At 41.8% G+C, this 18,037-nt stretch overlaps 1 protein-coding gene across 1 annotated transcript in view; it reads left to right on the forward strand.

Moving 5' to 3' along the window:
- Positions 1-18,037, forward strand: part of SLC26A5 (solute carrier family 26 member 5) — a 98,143-nt gene that overhangs the window by 6,482 nt on the left and 73,624 nt on the right. The window contains exon 2 of the mRNA XM_088480242.1: positions 5,093-5,280. Coding sequence (XP_088336368.1) covers positions 5,126-5,280 — 155 coding nt within the window. The 5' untranslated portion in view covers positions 5,093-5,125. The remainder of the gene's footprint in view (positions 1-5,092; positions 5,281-18,037) is intronic.

The raw sequence follows: 18,037 nt of genomic DNA on the forward strand, positions 1-18,037 counted from the left end.
ATTCAGTGCGATGTTGAATAGCCGCGGAAAGGAGATCAAGCTATTCAATACACCGCTCTGTCTGGGCGGGCAAAGGATTTCTCCTCGCACCCCATGGGGATGCGAGGAGAAACCCGACAAAATTGTCGGGCGTGCAGCTTTTTTTCCTGCTTAGTGCGGCGCTAACAGCTGCGCGCCCAGCACTTTAGTCAGAGAATGCCGGTTACCGCGCCTTAACACCCTAAGTCGCGAGAACCGGCATTCTCCGACATAACAGCTCATTGAATTGCCCCGGGAGCTCCCTCCCGGCGCAATTCAAGTCACCTTGAATTGAATTCCCCCTAAGGGGTGATGGTTAGGCTTAGGGTGCAGGGAGGGGGGAGGTTAGGTGTAGGCACTAGGTGGGGAGGTTAGATTCAGATACTGGAGAGGGAGGGTTAGGATACCTACCGACAGGTGTCGGTATCCTATCCCTGTCGGGATTCTGAGCGCCGGCATCCCGTACCCAACCCTCACTGTCGGCCCTTTAACCTGTGTTAAATGTAGACCCCATACTGTGCTATACCCATCAGCCTATCCTAGCCAGTTGACATGGCTGTAATACAATTTTGTTGTACTTAATTTGAGGCACCTGCTTTTTTTTTTTATCAATTTATCCTTATATCTTCTGTCTTGGCACATGTAAAATAGTTCTACAGGTCCACATAATAAATACAAGATTAGTTAGTGCATCTGGCTGACTCCCTCCATGAGAACGCATATAGGAAGAGGTAATGAGGGATGCCAGCAATTGACCGACGGCCGGGACAGCCTGCAGCCCGAACCTAAGTACAGCGGGGCCGGGTGGCTAATAGTCGTTGGGGGGGGGCGTTATGTTTAGGTGCCCCAGTGGGGCCTTAGGCTGCAGAAGGGGGGGCTTAGGGTTAGGCACTATCGAGGGAAGTTAGGCCCCCCTGGGGAGGGTTAGGTTTAGGGTGTGGGAAGGGGGGTTAGGGTGGGTAGAGGGGATAGGGTACTTACCAGCCATACTCAGGATTCTAACCGGTGGCTTTTCAGCCTCACGGCATATAATACCCAACCCGTTAATCTTAATGCTTGCCTACTTTTAGAAAAGCATTTCAGGGGGCTTGTGAAAGCAGTGTTTAAGTGGACGTGTAGTGCTCCACAGGGCCGTAACAGGGCTTTTCTGCGCCCTGTGCTGGCTACTTCCCCTGAAAGCATGATGTCATGTGGAGGGGGCGTGGCCAGCAGCCCCTGTATTTACAGCTCTGACTGGAGCATCCTCATCCTCTGCTAGCCAGATTTAGGGGCCGTGGGTGAGCAGCGGTGCCGCCCACAGGGCACTGCGCTCTGTGTGGTGACACACCTAGTTACAGCACTGGTGCTAGTCTGAGAGGCTCTTCATAAAATTCACTTGCATCCAAATGTAAACGAGCCCCAAAGCAGTGTGTGTGTGTGTGTGTGTGTGTGTGTGTATATACATATATATGTGTGTGTGTGTATATACATATATATGTGTGTGTGTGTGTGTGTAATATACATCAACCTTTTCATGTGGCCTTGAATCGTTGGTAATAAAAGTTTTACTTCACGTATGAAGTCCGTTGGAGTGCCGCCTGTTCCATTTTATATGGACATTGGACTGTTGCATGAATATAAGGAAGGCACCCCGATACTTTCTTTTTTTGATCTGCAAGTGCCCCTCTATGTGTATGTGTGTGTGTATATATATATTTATATATATTATATATGATTTCTTCTTTTTCCCCCCCATAGTATATGACGGCTACAAAATGGAGATAAGGTGCAATCAGGGGATGTAGTCAGGATCCCCGAGGTCAGAATACCGGCTCCAGAATCTCAACAGTCATTAGAATACCAGCTCCAGACTGTTAGGGTTAGGCACTAGAGGGAGTGTTAGGGTTAGGCTGTGGGAAGGGATAGTTAGGGTTAGGCTGTGGGAGGGGTGGGTTGGGCGAGAGTTAGGGTGAAGGTTAGAATACTTACCTACTGTACATGCGTCAGACTTTTCACCATCTGGGATTCTGACCGCAAGGATCATGTACCCAACCTGCAATCAGGAAGACTGCTAGGCTCTTCAGGGAGTCAGGGAGATTGCTACTATTTTCAGGGAGTCTCCCTGACAATCAAGGAGAGTTAGCAATCCATGTAGATGGAAGAATTTTGGTTATGATGGATGGATTCATTTATCCATGGCGTTTCATATCTAGCAATAAGTACAGATGTGTCCACATACATCTATCCTTTGTGCGCTACAAGTCGCGTTACACAATGTATGGGCACCGTGTGACCACACAAGCAGCTTCTGCTGATTAAAAAGATATGCAAAATGATATTTTCTGTGTGCGACTGCGGGTGTATCTGCATACAAAATGCTACATTAGTGCCTTGTAGTATTTCACATACAGATACACCCGCAGTTGCACACATAGGCATGCTACATATAATTTTAATCAGCAGAAGCTGTTTGTGCGGTCTATTCACATCACTCTGTGAATAAGGCACATTTGAAGGTAAAAAGTCGCACTTAAAGATGATTTTCACTACCGAGTCACGCCACGGCATGGCGTGACTAAAAGGGCTGTTTAACGTGCAAGGAGGCTACATGTATGTGGACACATTTGTACATATAATAAAGTGAAGTAGATGTACAAGTGCAATAACACTGACTAATAGGAAATAAGTTAATAACTCATTTTGACCACTTGTGTAGCACATGATTCAACTTCCTGCTCCTAGTGTATATTAAAGGACTTCCAATGGTTGCTGTAAACTTTGGATTATTGCTTTTCATAGTTTTTACTATATGTACTGTTTAACAAATGCAATTTAAATGCTTAATATTTGTTGCATTTTTCTGTTACCTTACAACCAACATTGGAAGGTACATCTTAACAAAACCATTTTCTTCTGCTGGATGAGGATTTATAATGTGTGGACAGATTTAATATTGGGAGTGCACCACCAACTCAAAACCCAAAATATCTGTATTTGTACCCTTGCATCACAGCATGTGTTGTGTAGGTGCCAATTTGCTCTAAATGAGACCCACTGGGACAAATGTAATGAGGTCCGAGTTTTTGTGTGAGTACAAACTCTGACCCTTTTGCATGTTTGGAAGGTCCGAGTTTGTCTTGCAACTTGGCAAACGTAATAGCCTGCAAACTTGTTAGTTCAAGGCTATTATATTGTGCGAGTCCGTGTATATATAAAAGCTCTGATTTTGTAATGTGATTTTCTTTACAAGGTCCGAGTTACACCGAAGCCTTCACATATCATGAGATTCATGAAGGTTACTGTGTAAAGAAAAAAAAATGTGGGGTCCCCCCTAAAAGCACAACCACTGGGCTTTTCTAAGCCAGTACTAGTTGTGAAATTAAAGGGGGGAAAAACGTAGGGTTACACATATATTTTCAACAACCAGCACTGGGCTCAGTGAGCCAGTCCTGATTCTGGAAATACAGGGAACAAAATGAGTAGGGGTACCCTGTATTTTTCCACAACCAGCACCAGACTCTTTCTAGCTGGGATGTAATGCCACAGCCGGGGGACCCTTTCACTGGGTCCCCTTGCCAAAGCATTTAACACCAGACCGTGTTTCCCTGGGGATGTGGGGACCCACCCTAATAAAGGGGTTCCCCCTCTCCAGGGAACTCCAGGTCTGGGCTGATAGCCCGGGGCTATCCCTGGCACCCCTGGACGGTGGGTGCCAGGTTAATTGTGTAAAACAAAAGAAGAAATAATATTGTCTTTTACAGTAGAACTAGAGGTTCCAGCAAGCCCCTCTCGCAAGCTGGTACTTGGATAACCACAAGTACCAGCATGCGGGGCATTAAAAGCCCGCTGGTACCTCTAGTTCACCTGCAAAAAGAAACACAGGACACGGACACCAAAGGTTTTATCATTTTATTTCACATATACTCGCTCACACATACTGACCTACAATCCCTGTATAGCCATTCACGTTCTCTTTTCCATGTGCATCCATGACACCTGTAAAAAAAAGTGTATGTGTGTGTGTGTGTATATATATATATATAATATATATATATATAATATTTATTTATTTTATATTCGCCTACCCTTTGTTATGGTCCGGTCCAGCTAGGCATCCACCATCTTCAGAAAACAGCAAACTGCCAATACCAGAGCCAAAGATATGTACCGTCCTCCAAGGACAATACTACGTGAATGAGGGCTCAGCCACTGCATTTCCCTTCGTAATGCATTGGTTGAGCATTCATTGGCTGAGAGAGCCTCCGCCTCTCTCAGCCACTGAGCGGTTCCCACCATTTACTTCAATGGTGGGAATCGCTAGGTCCGGTGCTGGTTGTGGAAAATACAGGGGACCCCTACTCATTCTGTTCCCTGTATTTCCACAATCAGGACTGGCGCACTGAGCCCGGTGCTGGTTGATAAAAATACAGGCAAACCCAATTTTTTTCTCACTGATCTGTGCAACTTGGACCATCTCAGGCTATACTCGCTAGCCTGAAGCATGTCTGTTATTTTACGAGCTTTGGGTCGGTAATAGTGTGCGAGTTAAAAGCTCTCACTCTATTACATTGGCCGAGTTGTATCTTCACAATGGCAAAATGTCTGGAGTTTTGCCATTGCGAGTTACTTGGGTGTGAGAAACTTGTGAGTTTGCATGTTCTTGCATCCTGTTACATAGGGGGAGTTCTAAAAATGTGCGAGTATAACTCTAAGCTCGCACATTTCCAAAACTCGGACTCTCTTACATTTGGTCCACTATCTGCTTTCTCTTGAACTAACGTTTTATTGTCAGATGATATATTTGTTTGTCTCTGCTGGTAAATGATTCCCTTTGGTAATATAGGCTACCTAAAATAAACTGCAGAAAGAGGTTTGCTTGGATCAGACGGCCTTGTGATTTTCTTAAAATGTTACATTGAGCAACTAGGAACAAAACATAAGTATGTGAACAATTACTCCATTCTTTTATTTTAGTTGCCATATAATTTATGGAAGAGCTATGTGGCAATTCTTTGAGTATCCCATAATGGATAATATAAATATGCATGAGGAGTGTTGTTATGGTTATGTGACTAAATCTGGTTACACTCCGTAGTGACATTCACTTAACGAAGACCTGAAATGTGCTATGGAACTAGCTTCAGGGGAAGATGAATGTTTTTACCAGAGACAAAAGTACTGTGTGGAGCGGTCAGTATATACCCAGGAATATCTAGAAGAACATTTGCATCCAAGGAAGAGAGAGGCAACCTCCATTCTCCATAAAATAGCACAGTACTGCCGGTGAGAATCTTTTACTTTAACTATTCTTTTTTTATTTCTTTCAAGTGTCCCCATTTTAAAAGCACTGGGCATTTATGTACAACCATTTTACCCAAGCATTTCACTAATGTCCATTGTTAAGCTTGTTTTGTATTTTGTGCTGTAAAGGCAAATGTAAAGAACTTTGTCCTTTTAGGAGAAAAGCGCAATATGTCAACTGCATGAAGGTAAGTGATATTTCACTGAAAGGGGTCAATCCTATTAGGTGCGAGTTTGTAGAAGAGAATTTATTTCATGAAACTCTTAAACATCGTATGAATGCGCACTCCTGAGAAATGAGACATCCAATTAGAAATGTCTGTTTGCAGAAGTCGTGGCGAGGGTGTACGATTTTGCTACAAAATGAGAACTGGGAGAAGTGAATGAATAAGTGGGAAAACCATCCTGGACCCCACAAAAGTGAGAATTTTGTTAGTAGAATCATATACAAGGCTGTTAGTGGGCATAAGGAAAGTACTGGAGTTTTTTCTAAATGGTGTCACAGATTTTTGCATTTAAAAAAAAAAAAAAATTATAAAAAGCAAACTTTCATTTAATAAAAAATGCAAATAAAAGGTGATTTTTGTGGTAATTTGAGGACACATTTAAAAAAAAATAAAAAATTTTGTAACAAAATTATAAAAAAAGCAATTTTTTAGCATTTTAAAAAATACTTTAACTCTGGGGTGCCTAAACCAACAAACAAGTACATTTTGGGCTAATTTGAGGCCATTTTTGTTTATCCTGATGCAATTATTGGCCCAGTTAAAGTAATTGAAAACTCCCAATTGCCTAATTATTCATTAGAAGGGGGGGGGGGGGTTCAAGGGGTTCTTAAGCAAGTCCAGACATTTTACATTCAACTAAAGATTTTTCCTACAGTTTCACAACCTTGGGGGGGGCCTTATATTGGCTCTTTTTTTAGCAGGATCAAGGGAAGAAACTGTGCTCCTTATTTTATCTTACTTCATATATAATAGTGTTCCTCACACGTGAATAAATAAACAAAAAGCACCAACCTGGTGTATTATCCTAATGTTAAAAACACCCTATTTCACTTACAATAAACATGCAAAAACAGATTTCCTCCAACTGAACTTTACAATACTCTAATAAAGATCAGTTTATTTATACTTGTACTGGATAACACCTTTTGGGTTTGTAGTACAATCTCTATGTTAAGTCCTTCCCACAATGAGGTTCCTGGGTCCACCCGCATAAAGTCATAAAGTTTTTCAGCCTATGGGTTGTGAGTTTGATCTTAAATGGTTTATGTGAATATTTGTCACTGTTACCTATGTATTAATAATCACGGAACTGCAATGATTATTAATGTTTCATATCGTTTCGATTATTTTTGCTTATAATTACACTATCCAGGGACTTTTCCGGGGGAAGCTGCCACTGCGCATGGGCAGTGTCAGCTTCCACTGCTGCCTGTAGGCAGCAGGAGAGAGATTGGACGATCTCTCTCCTGCTTGTAAGCCTCCATAGGCTTAAAGCAGTTTACACCATCTGTAGATGGTGTAAACTACCGGGGCCAAACGTTGTAGTTTGGTACATAGGGCTGAGATCATAGTCCCCAATGATAATAATGGGGACTGTGATCTCAGGGGCGTAAGTCCATGCCAGGCACCCAGGGGTAAAATAGATGGTGGTGCCCTCCCCAGTGTGTTTCTAGCTTCAGCCAGCCTCCCTCTGTCTCTCCAGCTTCTATCCCTGCATCCCTCTGGCTCCACTTACCTTATCCTGAGTCTTCCGGCTGCATCTGCCTGCTCTTTTACATGCCATGGCTTCTCTAACTGCCATGTCACATATCTTCAGGCACGGGCAGCAATTGGTGCAATAAAGTTTTTTTGTTTATTGAAACTCACATTAAACAAAAAAAGTTTATTGCAGCAGTTATAGATGGATTTATCTGTGTGTCCTGACAGCAGGCGCCTGGAGGCCAGTAACTTCACTGCCTTCTGGTATTTCGCCTCTGTGTAATCTGCAGTGCTAATTAATTTCTGTGAATTGTCCTGCATTGTGCTATTAGTACATAGCAGCAATTCATGATATGAAGCAGAAACTGCAGTGTCTACATAATTTTATTTAAAGATAGCTTGATAAATAGGCCACTATGTGTCCATATGCTTTATTGTGCTTTTTTAGTAAGTATATGAAATTCTTATGACCGATTGTTTTTTGTAGAACCACGTATATCTTAGTTATTATTGATTATGGGCCTGATTCAGACCCACTCGCGAGCGGCTGTCCGCTCGCAAGTGGGTCGATGTTCTGGACTGAGCATGCGCACGACGGAGGGAGCTCCGTCGTGCGAATGCGCCAGACGCGACGAGCGAAGGAAAGTCCTTCGCTCGTTGTGTCCGATCAAAGGGGGCGTGCTGTCAATGTTGATTGACAGCACGCCCCCTTTGGTAGGCGTGCCTCCCTGACGGGGGCGTTCCCACGGGAACGCCTCCCGTCAAAAGCCGGCCCACTGACATCACTAGTGATGTCAGTGGGAGTGATTTTGGCTCTGATAGAGCCAAAATCACTCCGGAGCTTGCGGTTGAAAACCTCAACCGCAGGCTCCGGTTTGCAATTTCGATGGTCGCGATGGTCTCGACCATCGCGGCCATCAAAATGCACGCTCGTATAGCCTGTGGGTGGTGACCCACAGCTATACGAGCGTCCAGAAGGACGCTCCATTTTCATGGAGGCCGGCCCTCATTCAGAGCGTGCGCTCTGCTCAGAGCGTACGGCTCTGAATGAGGGCCGATATCTTTTAGGGATACATGTTTTTATAGCCACTATTGGCTGCATTATACACTTTGTTGTAGTTGCAAAATAGTGCATCCAGTGACTACAACTCCCCTTTTATGCCGGGGTCACTACTTCAGCCCCGGGCCACAGTACAGGAGTTGGACATCCTGGTTCCCCATGAGCCATCCGGATATGTCAGCTAATAGAGTGCTAATAATCAATACTCTTGTCTTGAAAATGTTATTTTGACCTTTGGGAACCTTGGCGGGAAAGGCCATTCTTAGTGGAAGCTGTGTGCACTGTGGGTGGTCCCGGGAATCCTGCTGTGCGGAAGACTTTAACAAATCCTACTACACACAATATAACAAGGCGTTAACTGATCTTTATTTGAGGATTGCAAGTACTTCTAGAGAAAATCTGTTTTTACATGTTTACTGTAATGCCACGTATCCACTTGCCAATTAAAGTGAACGATAACTTAATCGTTCACAAATCGGGCAAGAAAATGTCGAAAACAACCAACGATGCGCGCATCTGCTGGTCTTTTTCAACATCAATTATCACCTGAACATGCCGGTCACTCTGCCGATAATGACAGATTGGACATGTTCGGGGATGAGGGAGGGTGCCTGCACTGAACAACATATCGTTCAGTGTAGGCAGGCCTGCTGAGAGCCGCGGCGGGCCTGGGTAATAGGGGACATGGCCTAATCGCGGGAGGCGTGGCCACACCCCTTCCCGAAAAAAGAAACAAAAAGATTTGCAGCGCCGCGAAGCGGTGCTGCGCGCTGGGGAGGGGGGCGCTCTGGGCACCCTCAGCCCTGCTCAAAGCCAGGGGGGGCGCGATCAGGGTGATCGCTCCCCCCAATAGGCATAGGAGACTGCTGTGGCTGCTGCTCAGCAGCCACGAGCAGTCTCCACTGCAGCTCAGCACACGCTGTGTGCTGGGCTGCTGTGAGGGAGGGGGAGCGGCGCCGGACCCGGGCCCCTCAGGAAGCCCGGGCCCTGGTAGTCTGTACCCGCTCCCCCCTCAGCGCCCCTGAGTGTAGGCACTACAGGGGAAGAGGAACGACTGTACGATTACAATGTTGTAATCGTACTGTCGTTCCTCTATCGGCAAGTGCATAGGCACCTTTAGTGCAATGTTTTTTTCTCTAAATATTAAGAAGCATCTCGGGATACTGTAACGGATTGGCACTTTTTGTTTATTCACACGTGAGAAACGCTCTGAGATAGAGATATATAATATTATATTTTTTTTTATTTTTTTTTTGAAGGAAGATAACATTAGGAGAAAAGTGTAAATTGTGGCACAGACTATGCAGGGCAGGACCATCATGGGGAAAAACGAGTCGCCCTGGAACTACCCTCCTCCCAAGATATTCCGTAGGGGAGATGAAAAAATGTCAGCAAGTCAGATTCTAGCATTGTTCATGTTGTTAGCATACGGGCATACATGAATTGATGTCACGACAGAGGGCCACGTGGGCCTTCATAATTTTAATTTTTATGACAAGCTCACTTGAAATAAAATATCTTATAGTAATGCAGTAGTGTTTTATATCCATATATTTAATTTTTGTATTAATATGGTCTTTGCATAGTGCCTGTGTTTTTGTAGCATCGCTCCTTTAAATTAAAGAAATAAGATTGTGACTTCCTGGGAATATTTGGTGCATATATACAGTATATGTTATCATTTTTTCAAATATATTCACAGGTTGATATGTGAACTGTAACCCATTTTTGAGATCTCCTCCCAACTAGAACATGTTTGCTGTAGTTTATTTTGCCAACTGTTGGACATTTATATCAGGTGTACATCAGCAGTCCAAACAGGGTGTTTATAATAACATTTGGCCATGGATATGGGACCACCATTTGGCTTTGTACTAATAAAGCCTAAAGGTATCTTCTAAAGAAAAGAGAACCACTTTCAACTACTCATAATATTTGTGCAGCATACTGAAAAATAGTTATCATGTAATGTAATGTAATTTGTACCAGTTGAAATACATTTTTATGCACTGCTATCTTGAGAAACATACAGGAATGTCTTAGGCATAATTACAGGAAACCAATTGACTGTTGCAAATTACCCAGCCATATCTCAAATCAAACAGGAGGTAGCCTATATTGTGGTGATAAATACATGTGGCTTGAGGATGTATGTTGGTTTCTTCAGATAATTCCCTGCAGAGGAGAAGTAATTGCACCTACATAAATACACACTGCTAATCTGCTACAACCATGGAAACTATTTAATCAACCACTCCTGAATTAGTCAGATGCCTCAGGGTGTGGAGCTATCAATATACAGTACAGGAGAGGAAATGCTTTCTGTATTAAATATAGCAAAATTATTTTAAATTGATACATCAATTGGCAATTAGTATAACCTTGTAAAGCTCTTGTGCCTATACAAGCTGCAATATAGGTGGCTAATTGGCTATAAATCATATATGTATGAAATATAGAGGTCCACACAGAGACTTTCAGACTGGCACTGTAAGTGTGTACTGCAAAGCTCTGTGGCATATGCAGGCATTGTGGAAATTAATGTTGATAATGTGTTTTCACATATGCAGTCAGTGCCTGATGTGTTGCTGCTGGAGGGGGCATATCCGTGCTGCAGGATTGTTGTTAGCAATTGCTCCAACCCACCTAGATCTATCTAACCTGTTCCCTTATCTGATACTTAACTGGTGCATGAAGGGAAGTAAAGAGGATGGTGGGGGAAGTAGTTCCCAGATGTCCCTTAAGCCAGATGGAGGTGAATGGGTCAGAAACGCCATTCCCCCGGAATCGTGACTAAGTTGAGGTGTATGCTATTGTATAGACATATTGCTTGTACCTAGTCTACACGTAGATATTGCACTGCAGATAATCTAGACTCTGCATATAAAATATTACCATGCAAAAAGATCATAATATGTGCTGTGGCAAGGCAAACAGAGCACCTATGGCAGGAACAATCTAGCAAAGCCCAAACCGCCAGAACACAGCTAAGAAACCAGACTTTAGAATACATGCTGGTGGCACCATAGACCTGTGCTGTGTTCCCCCCACTATGATTCCACCAGCTCTAAGCCATATAGCACCAGGGCTGGTTTCCCAAAAAGGGTCAGGCTGCAAAAAAAAGGTGCGAGTTCCCCCTTCTGAGTATAACCATCTCTAGTGGCAATAGCACTAAGGCACTTCTCTGTACTCATAGACTTTGGGTACAGAGGTAATAAGTGGTTAATAGTGTGTGTGTGTGTGTATATATAATATATATAGATATATAGATAGATGTCCTTCGGTGCACTACAAGTCCCAGCAAGCCCGGTCATGCTAATTTTTTAGGGCTGCCAGCACATACTGGCACTTTGAGAACCACAAGTACCAGCACCCCCTGGCAGACAGGGCCCACTGCCACCTGTAGTACACCTTAAAAAAGTGTAAAAGAGTGAGAGAACTTGCACACATATTTTTTAAATATTTTTATTGAAATAAAACACCCCGAGACCTACCTTTTTTACCAATTTATTACACACACAATCCTGTGACTAGAGGCCCCCATACATCAGCAGTTGGTTGCAGCAATCCTGCAATTTGCAATTGATTGCGTATAAAAATCTTCCAGTTTTTCAATCGATTGTGGCATCTCTGCAATTGATTGTGTATAAAAATCTTTCCCTTTTTCAATCGATTGCAAATTGCACGATAGCTGCAATCAATTGCTGATGTATAGGGACCTTTAAATCCTTTTCAGTCCATGTAGGTTTCCCAGGGTCCTTGACAAAACAAAGAAAATGCTGCAACTTCACCCTATAGGAGCCCAATGCAATTGAGAGGTCACTCGCGGACACTCTAATATTTGTAGTAGTCGACTTAAATGCTATCATCAATTTTACATGTTAAACATGGTTCCCAGACACCAGTATACATCCGTTTCATCTTTAGTAGATGCCATCAATTAAGCACTTTGAAAGCTTTTATACTGTGTTGTGGTTGCATTTTAACATAGTGATCATCCTGAGCATTGTTTGCAGACCAGTCACCATGTGACAGTGTTTTGTAACTCCATTTTGTCAATACCATTTACTGTAGCCTGTAGAAAAGCATCAGCTGTCCTACAAAGGTAAACATTTCCTTATGTTTCGAGAGCTGGCTCGCAGTACTCCCAGAAAAATAGAGACCAAATTACATTGTCAAAAGCCTTATGCAACCGCAAAGTAAAATATATATGGGACTTTTCCTTCTGTCGTGTCGTGAAATGTGCCTTCTGCATTATTACCAATTCTACATACAAATGTTTCTCCATCATCCACAGGGGATACTGGAGTGAGGACTGTGCGGTATAGTCGGGGTGTTGAGAGGAGCCGGCACTTTAAGAAATTAACCAGTGTGGCTGGTCCACCCCCTCTATGCCCCCCATCCATAGTTTTAGAAATGTGCCTCGAGGGAGCCTGATTCCCTGGGCATCATCTCCAGCCTAATTCTTTGTATTTTACTTTTTTTTTTCCCGAACAATTATTGTATTTATTGACATTAACAATACATATACGTATAGTGCTAACACAATTATAGATTAGGGAAAAAAACACATATACAGAGTACACTGAAAATAACAGTATGAAAGGTGAGGACAATATAGAACAACAGTGCAATATAAGATGACAATGCGGATTTGCGCATATTATGAGAATCCAAAGTAAAAGAAAAGCATAAGGAAGAAAATTAAATAAAATGGAATAAAATACCCCCTCCCCCCCCCCCCAAAAAAAAAAAAAAAAAATTATGGTCATGACTGTAATAGAAGCTAACCCATTCAATATAAACACATCAATTAGAAATACGCTTCAAAAAGAAACTGGGTTTAATCGTAATCTAATCTTAGTCTTAGTCTCCAGCACTCCCTTTTCCCACACATTAGGAACACTGCAGTAAAACAAATACACCGCATGAGAAATAAAGACGTTACAAAAGTTGTCTACAAAGATACCATGTAGTTGTTTCATATAATTTCAGAATATGATTTTTAGTAGTTATATCTAGAGTATCAATGTAAAACCCCCATTTTTTATAAAATCAGATGATCCCCTTTTCTATATCTGGTAAAGTGGCTCTACGATCGAAATAGAGAGTCTGGAGTAACATGGATTTTAATGTACCCAGAAAAGGTGGAGTGGCTACAGTCCACGTTGTTACATTAATCTTCTTGGCTATTGTCAAAACCAGGGTAAGAAAAGGGATAAATTCAGCATGCCTAGGACCTAATTCCCAATTATCAAAATTACAGCAAAGCATCGCCAAAGGATCACCTCCAAGGCGAAGATGTGTAGCTGAGCCAATGAACGAGAGTACCTTATCCCAAAATTTGCTAATTTTCCTGCACACCCAGAATTGATGAAAAAAATCAGCAGTCAAATGTTTACATTTACGACATATTCCAAGTTCGGTTGCTACCAAGTATTTCCTCTGTCCCTGGGATATAAAGGCCCTATGTAAGGTTTTAAAATGCACCTCCTCGAGCATAGCTGAATGCTAAATTTTCATTGTGCGAAGTTAATTGAGAGGGAGTTATTGTCATACACAAATCCAATTGCCATTTAGAAGTCAGTACTTTCCATGGTTTATCAGCAGGGTGAGATAATAAATCGCCAGATACATATCGAGTTCTGTAAGTAATAGTGCCTAGGGAATGTATAAGTGGCATCAATTTATCCAGATTGAATATAGTGTCTGGCTTGCAGACACATATAAAAATGGGAGTGTGCAAGAAGATATTTCTCACGTAATAGATCACAGGAGATCAATACACCTCTGGGATCAAACACATTTCTAATCGCTGATATTCCCTTATCTCTCCAAACTTGAAGAAGAAAGAAGAAGAAATGCTGGATTACCCCATAGTGTGATGTATGGTGTGGAGCAATAATTTCTACCAAAACATCTATTGATCACCAACCAGGAGCGATATGCATTACAAAACATAACATTAGACCTTATTGTTAATGGAACACTAGAATGTGGGAGATGCAAAAGTGCAGCAGGTGAGTATGGGTGAAAAAGGGCCCGTTCAAGCAACCTATTGGTATAAATTCCTCTGTTCCAGAACCAATCCAATATATACCTGAGAAAAACTGCTCTGGTAAAAGCCTGAAGGTCTGGAGCCCCGAGTCCACCCTGAGCTCTGGGAAGACGCAGTATGGAAAGGGCTATTCTACGCTTGGTAAACATAGTCTCATAACTGGAGATCCTTTTTAGAAAGGGCAATAGGAAGCATCTGAATAATATAAGAAATTTTTGGAAAAATCACACTTTTCAACAGGGCTACTCTCCCCAAAAGGGACAGAGGTAAATGAATTCAAGTATCTAATAATTTGCCAATTTTTTTCAAAGATGGGGGGAAAGTTAAACTTATATAAATTATGAATAACTGAGGGGATGGTGTTACCCAAGTATTAAAGAGAGTGAAGAGATATCTTAAAAGTTTGTACTATAAAAGGGATATTATGAAGTGTTTGTTGACCAGACAGAGGCATCACCTCGGATTTATCAAAATTCACCCTATATCCTGCAAAAGAGCCGTACCAATTAATTAGGTCTATAATAGAGGGAATAGAAGTCTCAGGTCTGGACACAAACACCATCATGTTGTCTGTGAAAAGAGACAACTTCGCTTCAAAAGATCCTATTTTTATACCAGTAAATAATTTATCCTGTCGCAGCGCAACTGCCAGAGGTTCTAATGCCAGAGCGAATAGAAGGGGAGAAAGCGGACACCCCTGCCTAGTCCCTCTAAAAATTGTAAATGGCTCAGAAATATGGCCCCCACTTGCTATCTGTATCCTAGCCCCAACATAAAGGGAGCGTAAAATTATGCAAAAATTCCTGCGGGAAACCAAACCACTGTAGTGATTCAAATAGATGATCCCATGTCACAAGATCAAATGCTTTTTCAGCGTCAAGTGATAAAGCGAGAGTGAGGTCAGGTGTACCAGAGGAAGCAAAGGACTGAACAATAGAATCTTTCTAATGTTCGTTACTGAGTGGCGTTGCCAAATAAAACCGGTTTGATCTTCTACGATGACAGAAGGTAGAATACGTTTCAGACGTTCTGCCAGAATTTTTGTAAGCAATTTATACTCCACATTTTAACAGTGAAATCGGCCTGTAGGAGCCTGGAAGTTCTGGGTCTCTACCTGATTTGGGCAAAAGTTTAAGAACAGCTGAGTTGAAATATTGAGGTAAAGAGTGTGTAGATAGATAGATAGATAGATAGATAGATAGATAGAATTTGGTTCAAAGCAGAAACTAGGATGTCTTCAATTCTGGGACATAAAATACGATAAAATTCGCTGCTTAGGCAATCAGGGCCGGGAGATTTTCCCACTGAAAGCGATTGTATAGCTTTAGAGAGTTCAGAGCAGGATACAGGTGAAGTAAGTGCCTCAGCCTGGTCAGCTGAAATCTGGGGTAATGATACAGAATTCCAAAATTCCAATTTATTTCTAGAATCTAGATGATCTTGGGTGTATAAATTACCATAAAAATGATGAAAGACTTCCAATATATCCTTTCCCTTAGTAACTCTGCTACCATCAGGTCGCTTAAGAGCCTTTATGGCAGTGTGATTTCTGTCCTCTCAAAGAAGGGAAGAAAGCATTCTACCCAACTTATTTCCCAATCTGTAGAACTTGTAATTATCATAAGCTATATGTTTTTCTGCAGACTGTGTAAGTAACGCGTCAAATTGGGCCTTTTGTTCTAAGTAAGTAGACTTAAGGGCAGGGGTAGGAGAGGCTATATAAGCCTGATATGCTGCTGTTAGGTTTCCTGAAAGGATTTATATCATTTGGAAAGATCTTTATTATGTTGCTTTACAAACTATATAATTTCACCGTGAAGCACCACCTTAGAGGTTTGCCATAATAAAAGAGGATCAACAATATGCTCCCTGTTGGTGACCAAAAAAGTGTCCCACGCAAACTCCAACATGCTGCGGAACTGCCTAGAGCCTGAGAGGTAAGTTGGAAAACGCCACATTTTATATTGGCCCTGAGAAGAATTGAGGGGAAAAGTGACCCAAATGAGGACATGATCTGACAAAGATATTGTCTCAATGTCCACATCATTTACATTAGGAAGGAAAGTATCAGACACTAATATGGACGATTCTTGAAAGGGTGCCATGAGCCGCCGAAAGACAAGTATTTTGCCTATCAGTAGGGTGCAGAACCCTCCAAACATCAACAAGATGAAGTTGTGAAAGAAAAAGAATACCAACAGGGACCTGTCGCCCCGGGGTCAATTTAGATATTTGCTTATCCATTCTTGGAGAAGCAGGTATATTGAAATCCCCACCCACCACTAAATGTGAGTCAGCGTGGACATACAGCTTGGAAAGTAAACGTTGAAAATATAGTTTACCGTAAGCGTTTGGAGTATAAATATTGCAAAATATAAGGCGTGAACCTTCAATAGTAACATCTGTTATTACAAAACGTCCCTCAGGATCTGTAACATTAGAATGTAGAACAAATTGTAAAGATTTCTTTATAAGTATTACAACACACCTGGCCTTGGAGCTGTAGGTGGCGGAGGATAAAACTCAAAATTGTGACATATTAAGTTTATCAATTTCTTTGGGAAGAAGATGAGTCTCCTGTAAAAAGGAATCATCACAATGTAATTTTTTGAGGTATGTGAAAATTTTCTTCTGCTTTATGGGTGAGTTGATGCCACCCACAATCCATGAGGCTATTTGGAGGTTATTCGTAGAGATCCAAACAGTGAAAAAAAATTAAATAAAATGAGAACATTATTGTCAGTAATACTTAGAGGGAGAGCTGGGGACCCCGCATCAGCAGAGATATGCGATAAAGATGAAATATCTCTCAAAAAAAATCATATCATCACTAAATCAATATATGATCAAAAATGATTAAGAAAACAACCCACAAAGGAAACAAATAAAAAAATAAATGAAAAACATACATACAATACCAAAAAATAGGAAAATGTAGGCTAAAAAGACTGCATTAGCAAGAAGGCAAGCTATAGACTTCCGTGTTACAATAATAAGAAAATTGTTAAACGTAAAGCTTCTTAATTTAAAGAATTTAAGGCAGAAAAGCATTCTGCTCTCAGGATATGCTCCTAAAAACCACAGCAGGAACAATGCAGTGAAGGAAACATGAGAAATAACAGCAGCATCCATAAAGGGGAGTAAATAACATAATTGGGATAATGACATAAAAGGATAGAAAAGGAAGGGGGAAGGGAAAAGGAATTGCATGAAATAGCCACATATTATTGAGAAATGTGTATATGCTCAACCAACTTCAGCGTATGTCCATGCAAATCAAACATTCGAATAACAAATATTCAAAGAGAATAAACAAACAAGGCAAAACAGAAGATCAGGTCACAGATGTTGTAGATTCAATTCTCATGGAACCATCGTGAATAGGGCTTAAGCAGCTTCATCCAAGAATGCAGAAGCATCATCCGCAGTGGTGAAATCAAGAGGCCTCAAGCCACCAAAAATCCAAGAGCGCAAACTTCCGACCTTCCTGGATCAATCTGGCACAAATGGGTGAAAACTGTTGTCTGGCCTTAGATAGTTCCGCTGAATAATCTTGAAATAAATGGAGACGATATCCTTCCCACTCCAATCTGGAAACTTTTCTGGAGGCCATCCATAGTGCTGGTTTATGTAGAAAGTTTAGGCAGCGAAAGAGGAACACCCTAGGTCTAGAAGACAGATTATCTATCTCGAGTGGGACCGATCACCATATTAGTGCATTCCTCAGTTACTTCAAGGAGAGCAGGCAAAGTGTCAGTAAGGACCTTGTATAAAGGCACTCCTCGCAAGGATTCAGGAAGACCTACTAAGCGCAGATTGATCCTCTTAGAATGTGTTCTCCAACTCGTCTAATTTATTTACAGATCTGATTATGGGTTTTTGAGATGGAGGCAGCTTGCTTTTTAACCTGCTGGA

The sequence above is a fragment of the Taudactylus pleione genome, unplaced genomic scaffold (assembly GCF_031769625.1).
Source record: "Taudactylus pleione unplaced genomic scaffold, aTauple2 ptg000251l, whole genome shotgun sequence".
Classification (NCBI taxonomy): Eukaryota; Metazoa; Chordata; class Amphibia; order Anura; family Myobatrachidae; genus Taudactylus; species Taudactylus pleione.